The sequence below is a fragment of the Salvelinus sp. IW2-2015 genome, linkage group LG19 (genome assembly GCF_002910315.2).
Source record: "Salvelinus sp. IW2-2015 linkage group LG19, ASM291031v2, whole genome shotgun sequence".
NCBI lineage: Eukaryota > Metazoa > Chordata > Actinopteri > Salmoniformes > Salmonidae > Salvelinus > Salvelinus sp. IW2-2015.
In genome coordinates, this window is record NC_036859.1 from 25,219,515 (window position 1) to 25,245,236 (window position 25,722).

At 44.9% G+C, this 25,722-nt stretch overlaps 1 protein-coding gene across 7 annotated transcripts in view; it reads left to right on the top strand.

Moving 5' to 3' along the window:
- The window catches only part of LOC111979132 (partitioning defective 3 homolog), a 218,384-nt gene that overhangs the window by 103,330 nt on the left and 89,332 nt on the right, over positions 1 to 25,722 (top strand). For 3 of the 7 annotated variants that reach the window (XM_024009454.2, XM_070448917.1, XM_070448918.1), the window contains exons 6-14: positions 6,050 to 6,144; positions 7,191 to 7,274; positions 9,048 to 9,173; positions 13,004 to 13,205; positions 13,460 to 13,685; positions 17,039 to 17,178; positions 17,394 to 17,522; positions 20,004 to 20,039; positions 23,611 to 23,664. In XM_024009454.2, coding sequence (XP_023865222.1) covers positions 6,050 to 6,144; positions 7,191 to 7,274; positions 9,048 to 9,173; positions 13,004 to 13,205; positions 13,460 to 13,685; positions 17,039 to 17,178; positions 17,394 to 17,522; positions 20,004 to 20,039; positions 23,611 to 23,664 — 1,092 coding nt within the window. The remainder of the gene's footprint in view (positions 1 to 6,049; positions 6,145 to 7,190; positions 7,275 to 9,047; positions 9,174 to 13,003; positions 13,206 to 13,459; positions 13,686 to 17,038; positions 17,179 to 17,393; positions 17,523 to 20,003; positions 20,040 to 23,610; positions 23,665 to 25,722) is intronic. The other 4 variants (XM_024009458.2, XM_024009460.2, XM_070448919.1 and 1 more) reach the window with 2 other exon arrangements.

The window sequence follows — 25,722 nt, forward strand, 5'->3', positions numbered from 1 at the left end:
CTCAAGACCAACCAACACATGGCAGTCATGGACGCTACTGCTAGAGTAGGACGATTTCGTTATGGTGGGGCAGTCTTATTTAGGGAGCTAGCAGTAGGTTGGGGGTTGACTGGGACGCATGGGGAACTAGTCTTGGTGTGAAGCATAGCATTGGAACGTGATCGGGTGCGTAAACGCAGATGTGTCATATGTCTACTTTGGAGCTAGCAGGGAACGACGCATGGCAGTCTGCATTGGGTCGAGGGGGCTAAGCAAGAGACCCTGGAAACGGACCGCAAGTCAAGGGGCCAAGTCTTTTTTGGCGGAGTCTAAAGCCAGCTGCGACGAGGCATGGCAGTCTTGAGGAAAATTGACTAAAGCCAATGGGACCTGCCTAGAACCGCATGCATCCCTTGGAGCTAGCAGGCACGACGAGGCGTTCGGATTGCAACAATGTTTGGTGCAATTCCAAGTGAGACAATAGCAGGACGACGATGCAGTGGAGCATGCGTCGTCCCTGCTAGCTCCAAGACTGCCATGCGTCGTCCCTGCTAGCTCCAAGACTGCCATGCGTCGTCCCTGCTAGCTCCAAGACTGCCATCTCACAGGACTAGTTGTGTAAATTTGTTAGCTTTTTCTTTCTTGCGATCCCCCCCAGCTTTCAGTTGTCACCATTTATGTAGGTCTCTTATTAACCTGACATTTTTTGTTTTATGTAACATTTTATTTAACAAGTCAGTTAAGAACAAATTCTTATTTACAATGACGGACTAACCCGGACGACGCTGGGCCAATTGTGCGCCTCCTTATGGGACAATCACGGCCGGTTGTGATACAGCCTGGATTGAACCAGGGTCTGTAGTGACGCCTCTAGCACTGAGATGCAGTGCGTTAGACCGCTGCGCCACTCGGGAGCTTGTTCCTGCCTGTAACACAATGTTACTCTGATATACCACTGCAATCGACCTTTAGCAAGTGCTTTATGTTAACCAACTAACACTGAAGTGACCTTCGCTGCTTTACGGCTAATCTGTAGATTAATTTCTTAAACATGCAGGGGCAATTTCTGTTGCAGAGATCAACTAGATTCAGCCACGGGACAATTTTTGTCTTGAGTGGATTGTGGGGCCGGAACATAATTACAAATCATTTGTAGACTGCAAATAGACCACAAGAAGCCCAAACAGATATGTTTGACTAAAACATAGTTTTAAACATTATTTACATTTTGAATATGGTCATGCGTGTGTCTAATATCCGTGGGAATACTTGGCAACAGATTTCTTCAATTTAAGTCACTTGGAGCTGATTTCCTGGTGTTTTTATGGAATTGTATGTCCAACAATGAATATTTGAAAAAAAGCAGAACTTGGGCCAAATAAAGGCCCACGGGCCGCCAGTTGGGGAACCCTGTTCTATTGTCACCTCACTGTAGTGTGTGTATTCTGTTTACATACATTTATTCCTCCTCTCCATTGTGTGAAACTATGCATTCATTGTTCTCAGTTTCATCCTCACCTTGGCTGGCACACACAAGCCTGTTAATTCCTGTTCAGTGTTGTCAGTGTGTTCGATGTGCTCAGTGGAGTGAGAAATGGCTCCCTCCATGCAAACAGTCTCACACCAGCTTCATTACCCCTCCAGCGAGTCACAGTAGAGACACTGTATGGGTCCCAAATGGCACCCTAATCCTTTTATTGTTCACTTCTTTTGCGTAGAACCCTACAGGCCTGGTCAAAATTTGTGCACTAAATACAGAATAGTGTGCCATTTGGGACGGAGGCACAGCGGACTCGGAGACCGTAATCACTTCTGGAATTCACACATTAACAGGTGGAAACAGTGCAATACTACATTTAGCCAGGCCTAAATCAATACAGCTCCAAATGTAAACACATGATTATGGTATTTCTTTGTACTGCGCATATATAACTACATAGAGCCATGATTACATGGAACTCTATTCCACATCAAGTAACTCATGCCAGCGGTAAAATAAAAAAAACAGATAAAACGTTATGGAACAGTGGGGACTGTCAAGCAACACAAACAGGCACAAACACACAGACGATAACATACGCACTATACACACACGTACACATGTATTTTGTGTTGTAGAGTAGGGGCCTGAGGGCACGCACTTAATGTGTTGTGAATGTATTGTATAACAGCCTTAACAAATACAAATATGTGTGTGTGTGTGTGATCCCACCCAACTTTCAGAGATGATCAAGAAGCTCATATGAAGGATCCCACCTTCCTTCTGCTCAGACTCATTAGTACCGTGTGTGTGTGTGTGTGTGTGTGTGTGTGTGTGTGTGTGTGTGTGTGTGTGTGTGTGTGTGTGTGTGTGTGTGTGTGTGTGTGTGTGTGTGTGTGTTCCAGCTCCTGCAGTGCCCCATGTCTCATATGTTTCCAATTATGCTGTGTCTTGTACCCCCCAAACACAACATAAACCGCTGCTATGTGTTGGACCAATTATGCTGTGTCTTGTACCCCCCAAACACAACATAAACCGCTGCTATGTGTTMGWCCAATTARGCTGTGTCTTGTACCCCCCAAACYCAACATAAACCGCTGCTATGTGTTGGACCAATTATGCTGTGTCTTGTACCCCCCAAACACAACATAAACCGCTGCTATGTGTTGGACCAATTACGCTGTGTCTTGTACCCCGCAAACGCAACATAAACCGCTGCTATGTGTTGGACCAATTATGCTGTGTCTTGTACCCCCCAAACGCAACATAAACCGCTGCTAGGTGCTGGTCCAACACATATGTAAATTCAGGAGGAATTTGTGTGATTGTTGTAAAAATAAGCAATGCAGGTATCAGGGAAGGAGTGTATACTATAGCAGGGGCTGTCTTGTGGTAGTCTGTCAGAGGAAACCGTTAAGCTGGGTTTATGTATAAACGAGCTCTCTACAAGGAACACTTGCATGTCTTGTCTCTCTCGTTGCAGTGTTTTCTACTTTCTACGGCCATTAAAACAGCATTTAAATCAAATTGTATTTGTCACATGCTCTGAATACCGTGAAATGCTTACTTTTACAAGCCCTTATCCAACAATGCCATTTAAGAAAATAGTTAAGAAAATATTTACTAAATAAGCTAAAGTAAAAAATATATTTTTTAAAATAAGTATCACAATAAAATAACAATAACGAGGCTATATACAGGGGGTATTGCTATGCAGATTCATATCCGGTGTGTCATGTTGGTATTTAGTCCGTCCCTCCTCTCCCCTTGCTCCGTCAGTGATCGTATGGATATCTGAAATGGATGTTCGTGAATTAAGTGGATTTACCGACAGAGTAATTTTGAGAGTAGAGACTGGAAATCTAATTTTGCGCCTCCGTATTGTTATTGCTCTGCTGCTGTTGCTCTGAAAAAGGCTTAGCTGGATGTTTTATCTTTTGGCTGGTCCTCTCCACTCTCATTGCCTGTTTTATATACAGACAGTACACCAGGCAGTCCTTTGCTTTACACTCTACCTCAGACTGGGTGAGTGGGGCATTGTCCTGTCAGCCTCAGCAGTTTTAACCATCCACCAGGAAAGTGGTTTACGTGCCTAGCTAGACACTGACAGTCCTACTACACTTAGACTGCGTATCTTAAATCTCTCCCCTCTTAATTCTTAGACCGTTTATGAGAATAATTTAATGACGTGGTAGGTGTCGTTGAATGACGTGGTATAGGGCTCCTGTATGATCCTGTGGGCACCTGGGACTCTGTGTATACATATCACATTTTCCCAGAAATGGAACCAAATCTATCCTTGAGGGGTTTCCTGAGAGGGGTCACCCAGCCACTGACCCAGGACCTGTTTCTCCGGTGTGTCTCTGTCAAGACTCCGATTGTGGATAAGGAGCATTGTGCTCGCCCAGTGTTTCCTCCTGTTATGAAAACATGGCAGTGAGGCAGGATGGACATATGGGTCTCTGGACAGGACAGAAGATGTAATGGGGTTAAGTGTAAAGGACATTCAGGATAGTCACCTGGGCTAAGAGCATATGTCCAAGTTCCACGTTTACTCCATGTATTAGTCTTTCCTGTAGGTAATGTATGGGTGTTGTGTTTCTTGTGTCTGTGTCCGTAAACAATCAGCTGTCCGTTTCCAGCGGGAGCACACTTCATTAAAGTGCACTTTGGCCGTCTGCTACACGGTCCACTTCATTCACACTGAGATGGATTTTACTATTAAAATGGAATGAACCCACAGGCCCGAGTGCCATTGTGGCCAAGACGCTCGCACTAAGATGAGGAAACAAACAATGACTCAGCTGAAAAATAAAATGTGTTCTGTCCTGTGGCTTTCTCAAATGGCACCCTATTCCCTATATAGTGCACTACTTTTAACTAGAGCACTACTTCTAACTAGAGCAGTGCACTATAAAGGGAATAAAGCAGTGCACTATAAAGGGAATAAAGCAGTGCACTATAAAGGGAATAGGGTGCCATTCGGGCCACGGCCTGCCCTACCTACCCGCCTGTAGCCTGTCTTCCCAGTAGCCATTAACTCCAAGCTCAGCCCTGAATTATAGATGTGATGATCTAACCACTTGGTTAGAATAGGAGGATATGTACAACCTGATGTCACAGGAGGGGGTAGTGCCATAGTGCATTTAAGTGACTTTTGAACGGTTATTTTGTTGATGTTATATTAATCAAATGTGAGATCTTCAAAGCACATCTTGTACTGTAGCTGGCTGTGTTGTAGGTGCATTATTGAATGTGTTTTAGTGCAAGCAAAACCATTTGATTCACTCAAGTCACTCCAAACCAACATGAGCTAGAATAGGCAGTTTGTGTTCGTCATGAGGCCCTATTGCCCCGAGCCAGTAGTTTACTGATGGAAAACTGCCACTGTCCCCTCAACATTTTCTGTCACCTCAGTGTCCCTGCGCCTTGCCTGGGGGGAGAGACACTGCTGCATCCCAAATGGCACCCTATTCCCTTTATAGTGCACTTTCTAGGGCGCTGGTATAGGGTGCTGGTCTAAAGTAGTGCACTATAAATGGAATAAGGGGCCATTTGGGACTCAGACTGTGATGTTGGAGAGCCAAGTCGAACCCCACTGTGCAATTCAGGAAAATGGAATTGTCACTCAATGAATAAAACAAAAGTCCTTAGAAGGAGCTACTATTGAAATGTGTCAGTGTGACTTTCCTCCTGTATCTGTGGTGATGAATGTGATTCACATGCTCTTCAAGGAGCATAGTGTTGTCTTGGGGAATAGAATGTGAAGATTGTATTTTTCTTGACCTTTTCATAAATATCTCCCTTTCTATGTCCACACCATGCAATAATTCTCATGTACGTGTAACCCACAGTGTCCCAAACCGTTCTCCTCTTGTTTAGAAACCCATTCACAACCCATGACTCCTGTTAAGCATAGGACACGATTCCTATGAGACATGCTCTGTAGCCACTGTGATCCCGTTGTGAAGGAGACCAACAGGACTGGATTACCGGTGTACTGCAGCCCTCCACTGCACATCCCCCCCCCCCCCCGCAGCAGCAAACAGTGCACTGTCATGGCAACCGTACAGGAAACTGCGGCGATGTGTTCATTTTCATACTGATGAGGCGAGCTATTGCTGCCGTTGCCGTGGCTTCTCTGCCTTCTCCAGTATCACCATGAAATTTTAATGACCCTGTCTGGTCCACCCTCTCTTTTTCTCTCTTACTCCTTGTTCTCTCTCTTTCTCTCGCTCTCTCTTTCTCTCGCTCTCTCTCTCTCTCGCCCTCTCTCTCGCTCTCTCTCGCACTCTCTCTCGCCCTCTCTCGCGCTCTCACAACAGGAATCAGTCCTGGACATTTTTTCAGGTTGTAATAGTTGCATAGGCTGTAATGGGTGCTCATATGTAGGACACCCTTATGTCATGTCTGCTTACCATTTTTTTGTGACTCATTTCAGCCCGTGTGGAATGGACCATCTTTCAATGTCTGTTGCGTATGAGACTCAGGGGGCTTGGTTTGATAAGATGCCCATGTTGCAGTCAGAGATCCTAGAAGTCACTATAGGAGTTCTATATGTKATTCTATGGTTGTTGTCTTGTTTTGCAGGAGGAGGGGGGGCATGGGGAGGAGGATAACGGCAGGATCGAGCCGGTTGGCCGAGCTGACTCCTGTATGGCCCACACCACTGTGAGGTCACTGGAGTAAGTCGTCTCTGAAAGGGTCGTCCAATTACAGATAGAGGACTACGTCCCAAGTGGAACCCTTTTCACTTTATAGTGCACTACTTTTGACCAGAGCCTTGTGGATCCTGGTCAGAAGTAGTGCACTATATAGAGAATAGGGTGTCGTTTGGGATTCAACCAGAGCTTCTGTCTCAACGTAACCACCTCTCTGATCACCTGACATTGATCCCTAACAAGTACAGGAATAACATTCATCTGTAGCAGGAGAATGAGTACCAGTTAACTACCTACCTCTAAGCTGAACCTAACACTTCTGATATTATATTGTATTCTCCATGTAATCATTTATTGTAAAGAGTCTTCTTAGATTTAGGCCCATAAATATTGCATTCCACAGGTTTGGAGAAAATCTTTTTAAACCCCTGGCTAATGTTATTTTAAGGAACTCAAGCATAAACCAAACATCATCATAACCATAAAAGGTACCATGTACTGATCCATTGTCATGGTGATAGTAATAACACTCGTTTTCTAACTGTCATCTCTTGCATGCCATCAGTCTAATCTTCAGGTACAGTATGTTATTGATATTATTTCACCCAATAAGGAAGGCGTCCTCGCCTCCCAATAGAATACAACTATGTTTTTATGCATATAACCTTTATCCTAAAGGTAATAGAAACACAACTACTAAGCACCAATCTATGGAAACTCAAGGGGTTAGAGGTCAAAGAATACAAGTATAGCACTATTTTTTTTAAAGGAATGTGATACAGTTTACTTGTCTCAGATTTCCCTATAAAAATCCTATGTGATAGACTGCCTGAAGGTCTAGACATAAGATATGATATGTATACGTAGTGTGTATGGAAACCTCCCTTGACGCTCCTTTAGAACTGGGTTCTGAATTATGTGTTTCTGTCACCTGGGATGTTGGGAGAAAACCTGGCGTAATGCTCATCCCTAGTGGTTTATTCATTTCTGCCTGCTCTATTTGTTGTTGTTTTTCTCCCCTTCCTGATTTCCACATGGTTTCACCCCCCCCATCCATCATTGTCTCACAGTGACATTGTAAAGCTGGTAGAAGTGTCCAATGACGGCGGGCCCTTGGGGATCCATGTAGTGCCTTTCAGTGCCCAGGACCGCAGGTAAAGCCCTCCCACTACAGCCACCACTGGATAGACAGGCAGCAAGCTACTTACGCTACGCAGGCATAACACTGCCACGATTAAGGAGGGGGGAGTAGAGAGTGAGAGGGAAGGAGGGGGGAGAGAGAGAGCTTAGTCTGCTATGGCATCTGCATCCCCATGTGACCCAGTAAAACAAACACACACACACACACTCCCCCTACACACGGACCTACGCAACAAACATGTCATGCTCACATCATGAAGTGATTAGCTAGTTTACAGTGATCAATCATGATTGTTCAGTGCTTGCAGGTGACTGTCATGTTCCTCCATCACTCCTGTCTCAAGTATTTACATGATGTAAAGGTTGTACTCAGCAGTCCATATACACATTTACAGTCCACACACGTCTCCGATAGAAGATGTAATGGAATAATTGATTTAATGGTCCAGCTCTTTCACATATGTCCACTAGCACAGAGCTAGGTTTACTATTCCTAGCCTGGTCCCAGATCTGATTGTGCTGTCATGTCAACTCCTTGTCATGCCAAACATGACAAGGTGTGGCAAGGATTGGAATGATGGCACAAACACGGGTACCCAGGCTAGCTTATTCACTACTGATTCAGAGGAACTTCCAACTAGAAGTTCTGGAAAACTTGGGGATTTTGGTATAATGCGTCTGTGTTTAAACATACCTGTGAACAATAAGTACTATTTTAATAGTTCTAGCACTTTATGGTAATTTGGATGATTTTGGATGACCTACTCTGTATTCAGTATTTCAGTGAAGTCAGCATTGTGCAGCAGTCAGGAAGCCCGAGGCGTCTTGCTACTGTATGGAGGGTTACTGCTTTCTCTGACAGCCGTCACAGCTGAAGGCTTCCCAAACTCAAATGTGATGGAGCAGCATTTCTCTAATTCCTACACGTTACTGTAGATTTAACCGTTTTCTCTGTCAGAATGCTAATGGTCTCTTTGTTTTGCATAAGGCAGCTCAGTCAGGGGTGAAACTTCGCATTCAGGTAGAGAGAACGGGCATACCTAGAGAACGGGCATACCTAGCTACAGAAACTAGACCTATGCTGTTTTAGAAGACGGACACTTTCATCTAGCCACCAAAATTACTACTGACAAACATAACGCCACCAACTTAATAATAATTGATTTGAATTTATGTAACGCTTTTCTACCAACTGAGGTACTCTAAGCGCTTTACATAATAGGGGGAATTTCACCTCATCCACCCCCAATGTGTAGCACCCACCTCAGTGATGCACGGCCACCATTTCTGTGCCAGAACGCTCACCACACATCAGCTATCAGGTGGAGAGATGAGGAGTGACATGCCGATTAGGAATGAGGGGGATAACTAGGTGGCCAGAATGGAATGTGGCCAGGTTGGGAATCTAGCCATGACAAACACAAGTGTCTCATATCTCACATCCACTTTGCACTTTGTCATGAATTAAAACCATACACCAATCAGTGTTAGCCTGTGAACTAAGTAAGGATGCAGATGACATGGAGGACATGTTGCTTATCTCTTAGTTATGAGCCTATGCATGTATCCAAAATGGCACGCTATTCCCTATATAGTGCACTACATAGGGAATAGGGTGCCATTTGCGACACACATTATTCATGTAGAGCCTAGGTGTTTGCTGGAGCTTCAGTAGTCCTCCCCTTTCCAGGCCTGCTCTGTCTACCCCAACAGCCATATTGAACCCTATGGCCTCTTCCACAGCTGCCAGCCGTATTACACCAACGTCTGCTTCTGAATGTTTCCAGGACTCTCGGCTTGTTGGTCAAGCGCCTGGAGAGGGGAGGCAAGGCGGAGCAACATAGTCTGTTCCAGGAGAATGACTGCATCGTACGCATTAATAATGGAGACCTGCGAAACATCCGCTTCGAACAGTAAGACGCCTGTACCTACCGAACGGGACCACCGGTCCTGAGCCCCGCTCCGCTCCCTGCCAGCCCTCCCCTGCTCCTCTCCCTTACTCTCCACTGCCATGTCTTCTAACCAAAGCATGGCCTCTGCTGCTTTCTGTTGCTAAGCTAACCCCATTCCTGTTTGATGATTCCTAGGTCGATCCTACTGTAGGATCTTGGTAAAATGGAGGCTGCCTGCCATTCCTCTCAGCCTCTGTCCTCTCCAAACTTGCAATCCTTTCTATACCTCTATGTATCTAGCCGCTCCATCTGTTGCTCCTGGATGCTAACATCTTCCTATTTGACTCCTAGGTCAAACCTACCTCTGCTCAACTTGCTTGGCTTCTGACTTTCAGGGCATCCCCCGCTTTGATCTGTCTCTCTCCCTCAGCTCCTCAGTCTGAGCAGATCCTAGCAGCCTAGCTAACTGCTGCTGCCTCCCATTGTTCTCTGCTGCAGATACTGTTCCATAGAAATAGAATGATGGCTTCCTGCTTCATTCCTATTTTGTACACTCAAAATGGCTGCCAGGCAACCCATTATGGTGTCATTGACTTGAATGGGGGAGGCCATTCTATTCATTCTAGTTCTGTGTTGTATGCTGCTTGCATGCCATTCTAGAATCCAGCTAATGCTTTTGAATACAATGTTACATTACATTCCTCATCATGCTTTATGTAATGTTCTGTATAATGTTTGTCAGCATAAACGGGCTGCACGTGCTTTTCAGAAGCATAAACACTGGTGTACTGTGAAAAAACAGCTGTCATTTGTTTTGTGTGCGCACTTACTCACACACACTCACAATAACCTATGGCTATAGTGTAGCCTAGAGGTTGAACAGGATTCCCACGGGATTCTGGGAGGAATGGGAGTCAAGTTCTAGAGTCAAGTTCGGGAGCCACAGTTTTATTATATATATTTTTTGGCGGAAATGTCATGTGGAGTACATGACATTTCCATCAAAAAATATATAATTAAACTCAGTTTTTAACTATTCTTGTAGACCAGGGGTACTCAACTCCTACCCTAAGACTTCCGGAGCCTGCTGGTTTTCTGCTCTACCTGATAATTCATTGCACCCACCTGGTGTCCCAGGTCTAAAATCAGCACGAAAACGACTGTAGGCTAGGCCTAATATAGTTTACTTAATAAAAATTTTAAAAAATTGTAATTTCACTCCCCCTTCCGCCGGGGTCACTCCCATAGTATTACATTTGTTGTATAAAATGCTGCGGTTGAATCAAATGGGTTACCAGCTGGAGAGTGGGACAAGCAGCATTGCTGCTCTACTCACTTTACCATCAAGCCCAATTGTTTACCTATTTAACTAAACCCGTGCCATCTGAGGTGAAGAGTGACATAAAAATAGATAACCTGAGCGGCAGTACTGCATAAGTCTATTTTAAAATGTTCACATTGGAAATGTTCATGTGTGCAGTGCTCAGCTGTAGGCTACAGATTTGTGCTGTTATGTGCAACCCATACCTGCTGGGCTCTCTGCCCTCATCCTTCAGCCTTAATCGATATACATTTAGGTCATTTAGAATATGCTCTTATCCAGAGCAACTTAGGCCTACAGTCAAATTTACCAAATAAACTAAAGTAAAAAATTCTAAAAGGTAACACAATAACATAACAATAACAAGGCTATATACAGGGGGTACCGAGTCAGTGTCGGGGGGGTGGGTACAGGTTATTTGAGGTAAGTTGTACATGTAGGTAGGGAAGTGTACTTGGATAGATAATAACAGCAACTAGCAGTAGTAAACAAAAGGGTGGGGTGGGTGGGGGGGGGGTGTTGTCAATGTAATAGTCCGGTGGCCATTTTTTATTAAATGTTTAGCAGTCTTATGGCTTGGGGGTAGAAGCTGTTAAGGAGCGTTTTGGTCCTAGACTTGGCGCTCCAGTACTGCTTGCCCTGCGGTAGCAGAGATAAGTCTGACTTGGGTGCCTGAAGTCTCTGCCAATTTTATGGGCTTTCCTCTGACACCGCCTGTTATATAGGTCCTGGATAGCAGGAAGCTTYGACCCAGTGATGTACTGGACCGTACGCACTACCTTCTGTAGCGCCTTAAGTCAGATGGCGAGCAGTTGCCATACCAGGCGGTGATGCAACTGATCAGGATGCTCTCGATGGTGCAGCTGTAGAACCTTTTGAGAATCTGGGGACCCCAGATTTTCAGTCCCCTGATGGGGGAAAGGTTTTGTCGTGCCTTCATCATGACTGTCTTGGTGTGTTTGGACCATGATAGTTTGTTGGTGATGTGGACACCATGGAACTTGAAACTCTTTACCCGCTCCACTACAGCCCCGTCGATGTTAATGGGGGGGTGTTCGGCCCTCCTTTTCCTGTAGTCCATGATCAGCTCCTTTGTCTTGCTGATGTTGAGAGAGGTGTTGTTGTCCTGGTACCACACTGCCAGGTCTCTGACCTCCCTATAGGCTGTCTCATTGTTGTCGGTGATCAGGCCTTCCACTGTTCTGTCATCAGCGAACTTAATGATGGTGTTGGAGTCGTGCTTACCACGCAGTCGTGGGTGAACAGAGAGTAATGGAGGTGACTAAGCACGCACCCCTGCGGGGCCCTAGTGTTGAGGATCAGCGTGGCAGATCTGTTGTTGCCTACCCTTACCACCTTGGGGCAAACTGTCAGGAAGTCCAGGACCCAGTTGCAGAGGGAGGTGTTTAGTCCCAGGGTCCTTAGCTTAGTGATGAGCTTTGTGGGCACTATGGTGTTGAACATTGACCTGTGTTCCCTCAGGGAGACAAATGTCAGTGATGACACCAGTTGGTCCTGGCAACAGATATCGCGGAGCTACTTCCCAATTTCAGGCTATATCAATTCCCAGACAGGATGTAATAGGTTTCCCAACCAAGGTTACTTACTGGTGTTTAATTAAATATATAAGAACAGACAGAGTTTTCACACAAGCTAAATGGCAGAAAAGCTTCTCTGTTATATTTTTGAGGAACTGGTGGGAGGGCTACATTAGAGGTTGACATGGGAGTGAAAATTCATCCTTGTCCTGTCATTGTTGGTAATGGGCTTATAAGTACGCATTTCACTGTAAGGTCTACACCTGTTGTATTCAGACATGTGACAAATAACATTTGATTTGGGAATATTATTAGTGGCTGGGAATAAGGCTAGGAATTTTGGCAAGGAATTGCAGGGTCGTTGGGAGTGGGGTAATGTCTGTTAATCTGTTTTGAGAGAGGAGTTGCCTGTGTGCATCCCATATGGCAACCTATTCCCAATGTAGCACTCATTTTGATCAGAGCCCTAAAGTCCCTGGTGAAAAGTAGAGCACTATATAGGGTGCCATTTGGGACATATCTGAGATGTCTAGCAAAGTCAGCTTTAATCTACTGTAACAGGTGTGGCTAACAAGACTACTGCTATGGCAAGATTACACTAAATAGATGGTTTCAGTTCACATCTACACCACCTGATGTTGAAGGGGTTTAAAATGATTTTTCTCCAAACGTGCTTCAGAAAACCCATTCCGTTCATCTGAGCCATATGAGGGATTACATGATGAAACTGGCAAGCCTATTCTAAAACTATACATTCTTACTCTCTACAAGCTTTAATCACTGTGCTGTGCAGGTGGCCTACCAGTAGGGTTGATAACCACAACTAATGTAATGTGTGCTTGAGTCATAAATTGGCACCAAATAATTATTATCGAGCACTACTTTTGACCAGGCCATTTAGGACACTCCTCCTGTGCCGTTTGAGATGCAGACTATGTTGGATCCAACATCTGTGTTGAGTTGTTTTGCTTCTCCCTCCTTTCTGTCCTCAGAGCACAGAACATGTTCCGCCAGGCCATGCGTTCACCAGTCATCATGTTCCATGTAGTTCCCAACCTGATGAAGGCCCAGTACGAGCAGCTGTCACACAGCGAGAGGAACCTCAACGTGGCCTACTCATCTGGAAGCTTCAGCCCTGACTCCCTAGCCAGCGAGAGAGGCAGCACAACCTCAGGCCTGGACCACACCCCACAGGTCTCTCTACGTTTTGTATATTGTCTGTCGAGTGTCCAGAGTGCCGCAGCGGTCTAAGGCGGAGCATCTCAGTGCTACAGGCGTCACTACAGACCCTGGTTTGATCCCGGGCTGTATCACAACCGGCCGTGATCGGAGTCCCATAGGGCGGTGCACAATTGGCCCAGCGCCGTCCGGGTTACGAGAGCGTTTATGATGCAAGGCACATTTCTTTCAAAACTGATAATGAAATGCTGTCTTATCTTATATCACAGAGGATGTCCCGTGGTCCCCACCCTCACCAGCACCCCGAGCAGGGTGACGCCTACACCTCTCTACCTCACCTCCATGGGCTTGCCCATGGGGGCTCCATGGGCAAGCCCCCATTAGGCCATGCCCCTCCAGGCCGCACCCCCTCCCCTCATAGGGTGCTAAACTCCACCCCCACGGCGGGCTTCACCAAAAAAGTCGGCAGGAGACTGAACATCCAGCTGAAAAAAGGTCAGACGACACACATACACTCCTAAAAAATATGTGATTGGACCTTACAGAAAAAGCATTGATCTAATCCTCTCCAGAACATCTAATCCTGGCCAGCGGTCTAATAAAATTGTCTTAAGGCGTTAGCATGCCTCAGTTGGGCTGGCGCCTAGCCGAACTCGGCTAACCAAACGAGTGTGCTCGTAGACTACCTTAAAAGACCATCGCTTTAAAAAATAAAAAAAAGCGCCAATAGTATACACTTCCTCAAAATTGTCAGAATGAATCTAAGATAACTCGAGATGTCTATTAATTTTGATGTTTTTGCCAAAGAAATCTTACTTGCGCAATTTTACTCCTAAGATGTTTGGTACAGTATTTTTCAATAAAAAAATGTGCATGAAAATGAGTTGTTGACCAATCACCGACGAAGGGACTTAGACTTTGGCTCCAAATTTCGGCTTCGCCTCCAGAAAATGTGTGTGCCCGAACAACTGGGGGAAAAACTCGCTTAACTCCAAAACTAACAAAAACACTGCACCAAATACCCTAGTTTCAGACTCTTAATTATCCTTACACCTCTGAAGACTAGCCACTTCCATGCCAGGCAGAAGAACTTAGGTGTTTTATCTCCGAACACTCAAACTTGTTTCTCCACCGACTGTGGGATAAGAGGAACCATGGGGTGTTCAGATCCTGACTGCACGTTTGTCCATCCTGAGACATACCATGTGGTTAACCTGACACTCACACCTCACCATTGTTACAGCCCCCCCCTGCATTTGTTTGTTAAAAAATAACAGGTGTTCAAAGGTCAAATTATAAAATGCAACATCTCTAATGAAATAAAACGTTAGAAAGAGTGTACAAGATAAGCCAAGACGTACATAAAAATTAAAATAAATCCCAAACCCTCTTCCAAAAAATTATTAATGAAATAAGCTAAATTAAATACCCCCCCAAAAAAGAACAAATGGCGGTTTAAAATGCAGTTTGCCACGACTACAAAGACTGTAATTGTGATAGTACCAGTTTCAAGTAGGCTGCTTTTTAGGCATTYGGCTACTTGAAGGTGAAACTATGAGAAATCAAGGGGCCTACTGTAGCATTTGGAATTTGACAACAAAGCTTTAGTTAATTTCTTAAATTATAGCAGTAAAAATGGTTTAATTATTCATCGTTTGTATCATACTTATGTTTTTTAAGTACTTTGCGTTGTACTGTGAAACTGCTTGAGGTGTTAGAATCCCTTTAATCAATGATGCCTTTGTTTTGATTCTTTTATTGTTTTAAGTGTGTTGCTATTTTAAATACACTTAAAATAAAGTTTGAATTGAAGTTTGATATTGGCTCTTTAATTGACGATTGTATGAGTATAGACTCCATTAACTAAATAGTCTGTCATTCTTATTAAGACATTTTTAGAACTCTGTTATATGCCTACTAAATAAATGTTTGGCGTAGGTTACCTACTGAGCTGAACTGGGCCGTGATATGAGGACAATAGACAAGGTGTTAGGGGCTATTAGTGTAAATATTTAGTGTAACGATCATGACCTTCCAGAGCCAACTAATCAAGACTGGTCAAGCTCTGACTTCTCAATACTGAGCTTCTACTTCTTATCATTACAGGTATTCTGACTGACTTGTACACGCTTGGAAACAGGCCATTTTACTCAGAGTTACTTTCCCTTAGTCTAAGAATTTAGCCTCCTAGATTCTACAAATAAAATGCTGTGTTTAGGTCTGTGTGATGAGGTTGGATAAATAAATACTTGTTCGGTTTAGCAGGAACGTAGCAAATGGTTTGGGTGGAAATATATAATTATTACAGTAGCTTCCAAATAAACATATGCCAGTCTCATCTCATTGATTTATGAAGAGATGCACCCTTCAGAATCATTCGATCTAGCCATAGACTTGAATAAAGATGGCCAAACAACTTCACACTTTTGCCTGAAATGGTGGACAGAAAATGTGTTACAGATTTGAGATTGAGCCATAAATTCCTAATGAAACACATTTCAGGGGTGTATGCAGTGACTGACAGCTGGACAGAGTTGGCACGACACAGGCCTCTGCCATAGGAGACACACATACCGGTCTCTGCCATAAGGACCAGGTGTGTGTGTGTTCCTGCCAGGTGTGGTGGGCAAGAGGGCTTGTTGCTAAGCAGCCACTCTGTCTGTGTAGTGTGCACTGTGTCAAAAGCAATGTTGAAGATAGAAGGGCCCAGTCCATATGGCACACCAGCACTGTGTTGGGATGTCTCCACTGTCCTGGACTCCTGGCCTGGAACCAAGCCAGTGTACTGAAAGGCCCAGGCCAGAAATCGTGGGTGCATCACAAACAGCACTCTATTCGCTGTATTATAGTGGACTGGTCAAAATGAGTGCACTATATAAGGAGTGCTGTAGGGTGCCATTTGAAAAGCAGCCCGTAACTCCCAACCTGGTTGATTCCTGTTAATAAGATCCCCACTGACCACATCCAGGTGTCTATCATTCCATTTAGTAGGAGGACTACGTAAACGTAGCTCTGTTAATATCATCCACCAGGTTCTTGAAGACATTTCTCCTTCCATTCCTTGTTTGCTTTGGTTGAGTACCGTAGTTGCAGATTAACATTAATTTATGAGACTTGGCCTGGCTTGTTATGTTTCGAGTGCAGACTAAACCTTATTTGGATGATAGATTTACTTGGTTGGTTTGCTTGGTAACTTCGACTCACTGGCCTCTTCACAAAACCCAAGCTGTAACACAATCAATCTGGAATTAAACTCTATAAGAAATTGGGCAGGTTTTTCCTAATCAGGCTAATGTGTCTTCAAAGATCCTGTGTACCATGTGAAGTACAGCGATGGTTAAGCCATTTACTGGTAAGTGTAATACGTGCTCATACTGTGGTGGGAAGTTGATTGGCTTATTGACATGGAAGGGATTTAGAGTGTTCTGAAACAGAATCCTCTGAGCATTCTGGAATCCTCTGTTTGCGTTCTGCCTAGCTTCCATTACCGTACACAGCTCAGACAGTCAGACAGAGGGATTAGGCTGGGCAGACATTCTACTGTGACATTCTGAATGTGGTGCCGTCTGGGAGAGAAGCGGTCCGATCCCCATCCTCTACACTCAGATTGAGTTGGTCTCATTAGGCCGGAAGGATTCTGCAGGTTCAACACTGCGTCTTGTCTCAACATTCCATACTAGTCGTTCAGAATCCTTCCCATGTTCCATTTTCCTCTTGGAATGCCTGTTTTGGTTTTCTATGGCCATTTGGACTATATGTTTTGTTGCTGTGTACGTCCTAATGTACCTGTGATATGAGGGCAAGTTAAAATATAGGCCGTCTCACACTTTTTCACACACTTCCATCAGGTCCGGAGGGTCTGGGTTTCAGCATCACATCGCGTGACGTCCCCATCGGCGGCTCGGCGCCCATCTACGTGAAGAACATCCTGCCCCGAGGAGCTGCCATCCAGGACGGACACCTTAAGGCTGGAGACAGGCTGCTGGAGGTGAGACCCGAGATGAAGGGAGTAGCACTCACTGCCTGATCACCCTTCCTAGATCTCTGTTTGCATTGGTTTATGTTGTGTTGGCATCATACAGTGTTACGTCTGCCACATAGACATGTTTAGGCTGTAAGGATCATATTAGTGTTCTCAGTGGGGTTTAGCGGTCTCAAAATGAATGTGAATCTGTATGTTACTAATTGCTGTTTGTCTTCCAGGTGAACGGAGTGGACCTGGTTGGGTTGACCCAGGAGGAGGTGGTCTGTCTGCTGAGGGCCACGCCCATGGGAGGGGCTGTGAGGCTTGTGGTGTTACGACTGGAGGAGACCTTCCTGCCCAGAGAAGTGGTATGTCTCTCTGCTCCCATATCACAGCAAACTCTACTTCCCTCCTCTCTAGGACCCTTAGAAAGTAGAGTCCCCATTTGTCATATGTCCCCTACTCTCAGGAAAGTCTGTGTGTGTTAGTATGTATGTATGTATGTTGTTAGATCCTGTGGTTGTATGTGTTAGTGTGTTGTTTGTGTGTCTTATACCCTGTTACAGATCTAGTTCATCTCCCAGTTCTCCAGCAAGTCTTGTTCTCCTAACACATGACCGTTCAGCGCGCTGATTGATTGTGCTGCTCCGGCACCGCACTAATCTTTATCCTGGGGTTGCGTCCCAAATGCCACCATATTCCCTACATAGTGCACTACTTTTGACCAGAGCCCKAAAATCTTGGTCAAAAGTAGTGCGCTATAGGGAACAAGGTGCCAGTAGGCTGCCATTCGGGACGAAACCCCGGATCCAGTTATTCTCAGTGGGAACCTGTAGCGCTCAGCTCCCTCAGAACAGATTAGAGAGATGGATGGATGGATGAGGTAACAGTCAGGCCAGGGACAGACTGAGAAATACACGTTGTGTGGATTATCAATCAGATTGAGCAAGCAGCACCAACACACTCCAAACCAGTAGACCTGGGAGTAATGTTTCAGTGACATGAAATACCTCCCAAATGACCCCCTATGCTGCACTACTTTAGACCAGAGCCCAATGACACAGCCATGGTATTGTCTAGAGGGTGACTACACTGTTTCAGATTGACTCATGTAAACATTAACAGTCAAATGTAATGTACATATCATATACATGTATTGTGTGTACATAGACATTCAAGGGGTTTAATTTGTTTTAATTGAAAGGTTTTATACATACAAATGTTTCTTAAATAATACAACACATCTGGACTTTTATTAGTGTCTGAAGAGTGGGGGGGCAGTGTAGCCCAGTGGTTAGAGCGTTGGACTAGTAACCGAAAGGTTGCAAGATCGAATCCCCGAGCTGACAAGGTACAAATCTGTCGTTCTGCCCCTGAACAAGGCAGTTAACCCACTGTTCCTTGGCCGTCATTGAAAATAAGATGTTGTTCTTAACTGACTTGCCTAGTTAAATAAAGGTAAAAAAATAAAAGAGCGTTAATGCTGGAGTTATTTGTGATGTCGAAGTCAGTTTATTCGTCTCAAATGGCACCGTATGCCCTACATAGTGCACTACTTTTAACCAGAGGCACTATAAAGAGAATAGGTTATCTCCCAACTCAACCGCCAGTGTCCTTAAACACCTGTCGAGTACTGAGCTTAGTTATTCCCCCTGTTGTCATAATAATGGGAAGTGGTTTTCTCCTCTCCATTAGTGGAGCCCAGCCTTCACCACCACCACCACCCAACAGCAGGTTCAATCAACCTCACCACCCTCTGTCGATGAGTTATTACAACTGAAGACTCGCACACCATATTGGCTGGCTGTCACTCTGGGTCTATGGCTGTTCATCAGAGCCTTATCGGGATCAATACTCATCCTCTGAATAGACCAGGACCTTTCTTTCACTCCGTATTTATCCCAAATGCCTCCCTATGTAGTGCACTACTTGTGACCTGGGCCCATAGGGCTCTGGTCAAAAGTAGTGCACTATATAGGGAATAGGGTGCCCTTTTGGGACGAAGACTCGATCTATTCATCTGTCTGCTGCCGTCTCATCTGACACATGAAAGGAGAGAACCTCTTCTACCCCCAGGGTTAGTGTTAGTTAAATTACACATGGGAGAGAGAACCTCTTCTACCCCTAGGGTTAGTTAAATTACACAGGGGAGAGAGAACCTCTTCTACCCCCAGGGTTAGGGTTAGTTAAATTACACATGGGAGAGAGAACCTCTTCTACCCCTAGGGTTAGTTAAATTACACAGGGGAGAGAGAACCTATTCTACCCCCAGGGTTAGGCTTAGTTAAATTACACAGGGGGGAGAGAACCTCTTCTACCCCCAGGGTGAACATGGGCCTGGTTCTTCTTACTTTGTAGTTGTGGGTTAGAGCGCTGGAGCAGGTCATTCCTCGCCCTAGGCAATGATTACTGATATAATGATATCTATAGAGGGCCTGTAATGGTGCGTGTAAAAGTGCAGTTTGGTAAAGAAATGCTTTCTCTATTGGTATGTGAAACACTGGTTACTGCTACCACTGTACAGTCCAGATTAATGCATGTTACTGTAGATACATGGATCATTATTAGACATTTTAGTGGTTTTCAAATGAGCCTGGAGGTCCAGAACACTGCTGGTTTTCTCTTCTACCTGATGTTTATTTGCACCCACCTGGTGTCCCAGGTCTAAATCAGTCGTTGATAAGAGAGGAAGAATGAAACTCAGCAGTGGAACTGGCTTCAAGGTCCAGATAGGAATTTGCCTGATGTACACTGTAGATGCTCCTCCCTCAGTTAGTTAAATTTGATGTACAGTGTTGCTGCAAACATCTGTCATTGACTACAGTTCTTCTATCCCTTGTCTCCCCTAGAATGCAGAACCCCAGATGCAAAGCCCCAGAGATTTGGTAAGTCATCTAAACTCTACATATACCTGTCGCCTACACTACACAGTGGAGGCTGGTGAGGGTAGGACGGCTCATAATAATGGCTGGAATGGAATGGCATCAAACATTTTATTCTGTTCCAGCCATTACAATGAACCAGTCCTCTGATTTAAAGTGCTACCACTGTCCCTGGCCCACCCACCCCTGGCTGCTGCTGCTCAACACCCTGCCTGGGTCCTGCAGCATGTTATGGGCTAGCCTGCAACACTGCCAATTAGGGCTGCACGATTATCCACATTGTTATTGGAATTGGGATGCACAATATCCATATCGGAAGAGGCTGTGATATTTTGAAACGCCACTGTAACGTACTTTTTCAATTTTTCCCCCCCAATTTCGATTTATTACTCGAGTTGACAGAGTTCTCTACTCCGTCTTTCCTCTTTAGGCAGCTTCACAATCCCCCCGCCCCCTGTCACTCAAGCAGGCAGTTCCTCATGCTCCAGATTCACTCAGCCTGTCACTCAGCCTGTTGCTTCCAGAGGAAGTTTGGAACTCGGTAGCGAGTGTTGCAACCGAGGACAGACGATTTTTACGTGCTTCAGCGGTCTCGTTCTGTGTGCTTGTGTGGCCTACCACTTTTTGACTGAGCCATTGTTTCTCCTAGACGTTTCCACTTCACAATAACAGCACTTACATTTGACCGAGACAGCTCTAGCAGGGTAGAAATTTGACTTACTTGTTGGAAAGGTGGCATCCTATGACGGTGGTGCCACATTGAAAGTCACTGAGCTCTTCAGTAAGGCCATTGTACAGCCAATATTTGTTTATGGAGATTGCATGACTGTGTGCTCTATTTTATACACCTGTCAGCAACGGTGTGGCTGAAGTAGCCGAATCCGTGTGTGTGTGTGAACACACACACACACACACACACACACACACACACACACACACACACACACACACACACACACACACACACACACACACACACACCTACTAGCGTACCATAGATTCTAGTCATTGCGCTAATGCTAGTTAGCATCTTCCTTCAAAATGAACACAGAGACAAACATTTTCTTATCCCCAGACTATACATGTCACTTCTTGTCCAGTTCAGATTGTCCTCTGCTTTGCTGTTAGTGATGTGGTAGGTAGTTTCAGGTTTGTAAATATTGAGTCAACCATCGTCAACATTTTATTATTGATGATGGTATGCAATGCAGCCCACAGACAAATGCAATTAACTTTATTGCACAATGTCCATAAATTCTGCATGTCCAATTGTGCGCTGATTAGAAATAAATGTAATTCATTCAAGAGTTCAGTAGGGTTCTATAGAGGGGGATGTATTTTCACTACTTAAATAATTGGCTCAGTGAATGAAATGATTCAGTGGCATTAACAACCTGGCCAACTCATCATTTTACCAATCTGGGCGGTAAAGTCGTTAAAGCGTTCAATAATTAAGCAGTGTATTTCAGATGGAATCAATGCATTAGAATATACTTTGTTTTGAAATAAAGGCGATCCATGGTTAACTATACTGTATCAGTCAGCCATTCAGAAGCATTATTTATCAGATAAATTTGGTGCTTCTGTGACCATTTCAGTTCGCTCCTCAATTCATACGCCTTGGTTGGAGAGCGAGGTAGCAGTCTAGAGTGGTAGTTCCCTGTGCTCCTGTGATACCTGACAGCTGCCTGCATTCATGGTTCTTATCGCAAGCGTGGTCTGTGGCCAAATGGAGAACAGTCTTGGTTATGATCCCAGCTGGCATATCGAACCAATCTTGCCTGATTATCTGACTGATAATCTAAGAATAGGTTTAGTTCAGGGTGGTCCTTCTCCAGTAAACCTGTCATACCAGGACCAGGAGATGTGTAATGGTGGTTGTTAGAATTGTCTTATGTGGAAATGGCCCAGTAGTGTGATTTTCCTCAATAACATTTTACTGGAAGTTATCGTGGTGCCTAGATGAGACACAATCCAGAGTGGGAGGCACCTTGGATCTCAAAGCAATCTCTCTCCTGTGGGATTTTACAAGCCCTCGTCAATGAATCCCCTTCTCTCCTTCCTGGCATGTTCCTACCACAATGTGAACCTACACGTTATACACCTTGGACTCATAGCAAGCTCTCTTTCGCTCTCTTTCTCGCTCGTTCTCTCTTATCTTTCTCAGTTTCTCTTTCTCTCTACTTCCTGAAATATTACCTCCATCTATCTCTCTCTCTCTCCCCTTCCCGATATATTGCATTACCATCTCATTCTCTTTTTCTCCCTTTCTCTCTATCTATTTCTCTTTTTCCTGCTCTTTCTCCTTCCGACATACTGTGTTATCTCCATCTCATTTTCTCTCTCGCTTTTTCTCCTTTTTTCCTTTCTCCTCCCCAACATTCTCTCCATCTATTTCTTTCTTTTGATCTCTCTCTCTCCTTCCCAACATATTCTCTCCATCTTGCTTTCTATATATTTGTCTTTCTATCTCTCCTTCCCAACATATTCTCTTCATCTCTTTCTATTTTTATTTCTCCTTCCTGACATACGTATTACCTCCATTTCATTCTTTCTCTCAATCTCTCCTCTTTCTATCTTTTCACTCTTTCTCTCTCCTTCCCAACATTCACTCCATCTCTCTTTCTCGACTCTTTCTATATTTCTCTCTCTCCTTCCCGACAGAGTTAACTCCATCTCATTCTCTCTTTCCATTTCTATTTCTCTCTCCTTCCTGACATATTACCTCCATCTCATTCTCTTTTTCTTTCTTTCTCTCTCCTTCCCAACACGTTCCCTTCATCTCTTTCTCTCGTGTATGAATTTACAAGCCTTGCCAATGAATCCTTTTCTCTCCTTCCCAGCATATTCCCTCCATAATGGGCTCAATTATAAACAGCAGATGTTATCTATTGTTAGAGGCTTTGTTCCACATGACTCTCAACAACACATGAACTTGACTGTTCTGTTGTGGTGCCAGGCAGACAGCAAGCAGCACTAAGGCTCTTATACCAATACAGCCAGAATATCTTTGTGCGTCTCAAATGGCACCATGGTCTCTATATAAAGCACTACTTTTGGTCAGAAGCAGTGCACTCAGGGCTCTTAATTAGAACATTTCATTGGTAGCACTGGTGCATTACATAGGGAACAGGTCAAACACTCAGACAATAGGAAACACCACATAGACCCTCCACAACAAGTGAATCAGAACTTTGCCAATGTTAATCATTAATCATTGTGTAATTGTTGGTAGTAATAGGTTATTTATCTTTGAGGCCGGAGGGGTGTTAGCCTGAGGACACAATGGGGACAGTTGCCACACATGGAATGTGTTGCAAATGGCACCCTATTTCCTATATAGTGCACTACTTTTGGTGCCTGGTCAAAAGCACTATATAGAGAATATGCTGGCATTTGGTACTGTGCCTTGGTTTACAGTGACTTGATGCTGCTGCACTTCTAACATGTTTGGCGCTGTTGCTTGAGGGGCGTTGGCAGTACCATGGCATATTGGGCCTGTGGTGATCTCTGGGAGGTGTGTGTGTATGGGGGGGTAACTGTAACCGTGGGTCTGCCTGTTCCCTTCCTCCAGCGTCGCTCGGTGAAGGAGGCCGTGTCAGCCATGGAGCCCCACTGGCTGACTGAGGTAACCGCCCCCAACAGTGTCTGTGTCCCAAATGGAACCCTATTCCCTTTAAAGTCCATTACTTTTGACCAGGGCATAGGGCTCTGGTCTAAAATAGTGCACTATAAAGGGAATAGTGTGCCATTTGGGGGACAGTCTGGGTCAATCTGGTACCATGAAGCAATCAAGTAACACTGTTTGGACTGTTGTGCAGACTGAGTGAAGGTCGATTGAGCTGTTCATTGGGAATGCCTAAGTAACAGTAAAGTGAGTAGCTATGTGACCCTGAGTACAGATTACAGGTCATATRACCATCTGTCACTCTGTACTGATCATTGATGAAGTTACTGCCTTTCACCTACCATCACAGAGCAACACAACGTAATTATTTAATATACATAAACTCAAAAAAAGAAACTGACCTTTTTCAGGACCCTGTCTTTCAAAGATTATTCGTAAAAATCCAAATAACTTCACAGATCTTCATTGTAAAGGGTTTAAACACTGTTTCCCATGCTTGTTCAATGAACCATAAACAATTAATGAACATGCACCTGTGGAACGGTCGTTAAGACACTAACCGCTTACAGACGGTAGGCAATTAAGGTCACAGTTATGAAAACTTAGGACACTAAAGAGGCCTTTACTGACTCTGGAAAAACACCAAAAGAAAGATGCCCAGGGTCCCTGCTCATCTGCGTGAATGTGCCTTAGGCATGCTGCACGGAGGCATGAGGACTGCAGATGTGGCCAGGGCAATAAATTGCAATGTCCGTACTGAGACGCCTACTAAAGAGGCCTTTCTACTGACTCTGGAAAAACACCAAAAGAAAGATGCCCAGGGTCCCTGCTCATCTGCGTGAATGTGCCTTAGGCATGCTGCACGGAGGCATGAGGACTGCAGATGTGGCCAGGGCAATAAATTGCAATGTCCGTACTGAGACGCCTAAGACGGCGCTACAGGGAGACAGGACGGACAGCTGATAGTCCTTGCAGTGGCAGACCACGTGTAACAACACCTGCACAGGATCGGTACATCCGAACATCACACCTGCGGGACAGGTACAGGATGGCAGCAACAACTTTCCGAGTTACACCAGGAACACACGCTCAGACTGTCCGCAATAGGCTGAATCCATGTAGCAGGTCCTCACCAGACATCACCGGCAACAACGTCGCCTATGGGCACAAACCCACCGTTGCTCGACCAAACAGGACTGGTGAAAAGTGCTCTTCACTGACGAGTCACCATTGTCTCACCAGATGGTCGGATTCACGTTTATCGTCGAAGGAATGAGCGTTACACCGAGACCTGTACTCAGGAGCGGGATCGATTTGGAGGTGGAGGGTCCGTAATGGTCTTGGGCGGTTGCAGGCAATCTCAACGCTGTGCGTTACAGGAAAGACAACCTCCTCCCTCATGTGGTACCCTTCCTGCAGGCTCATCCTGACACGATCCTCCAGCATGACAATGCCACCAGCCATACTGCTCTTTCTGTGTGTGATTTCCTGCAAGACAGGAATGTCAGTGTTCTGCAATGGCCAGCGTAGAGCCCGGATCTCAATCCCATTGAGCACGTCTGGGACCTGTTGGCTCGGAGGGTGAGGGCTAGGGCCATTTCCCCCCAGAAATGTCCGGGAACTTGCAGGTACCTTTGGTGGAAGAGTGGGGAAACATCTCGCAGCAAGAACTGGCAAATCTGGTGCAGTACATGAGGAGGAGATGCACTGCAGTACTTAATGCAGCTGGTGTCCACACCAGATACTGACTGTTACTTTTGATTTTGACCCCCCCCCTTTGTTCAGGGACACATTATTCCATTTCTGTTAGACGCATGTCTGTGGAACTTGTTCAGTTTATGTCTCAGTTGTTGAATCTTATGTTCATACGTTAAGTTTGCTGAAAATAAATGCAGTTGGCAGTGAGAGGACGTTTCTTTTTTTGCTGAGTTTATATACTGTATATGCCATTAAGCAAATGCTTTTATCCAAAGTGATTTAGTCATGCATGCATACATTTTTGCATTGGATGGCCCCAGCAGAAATCAAACCCACCACCCTTGGCGTTCCAAGCACCAT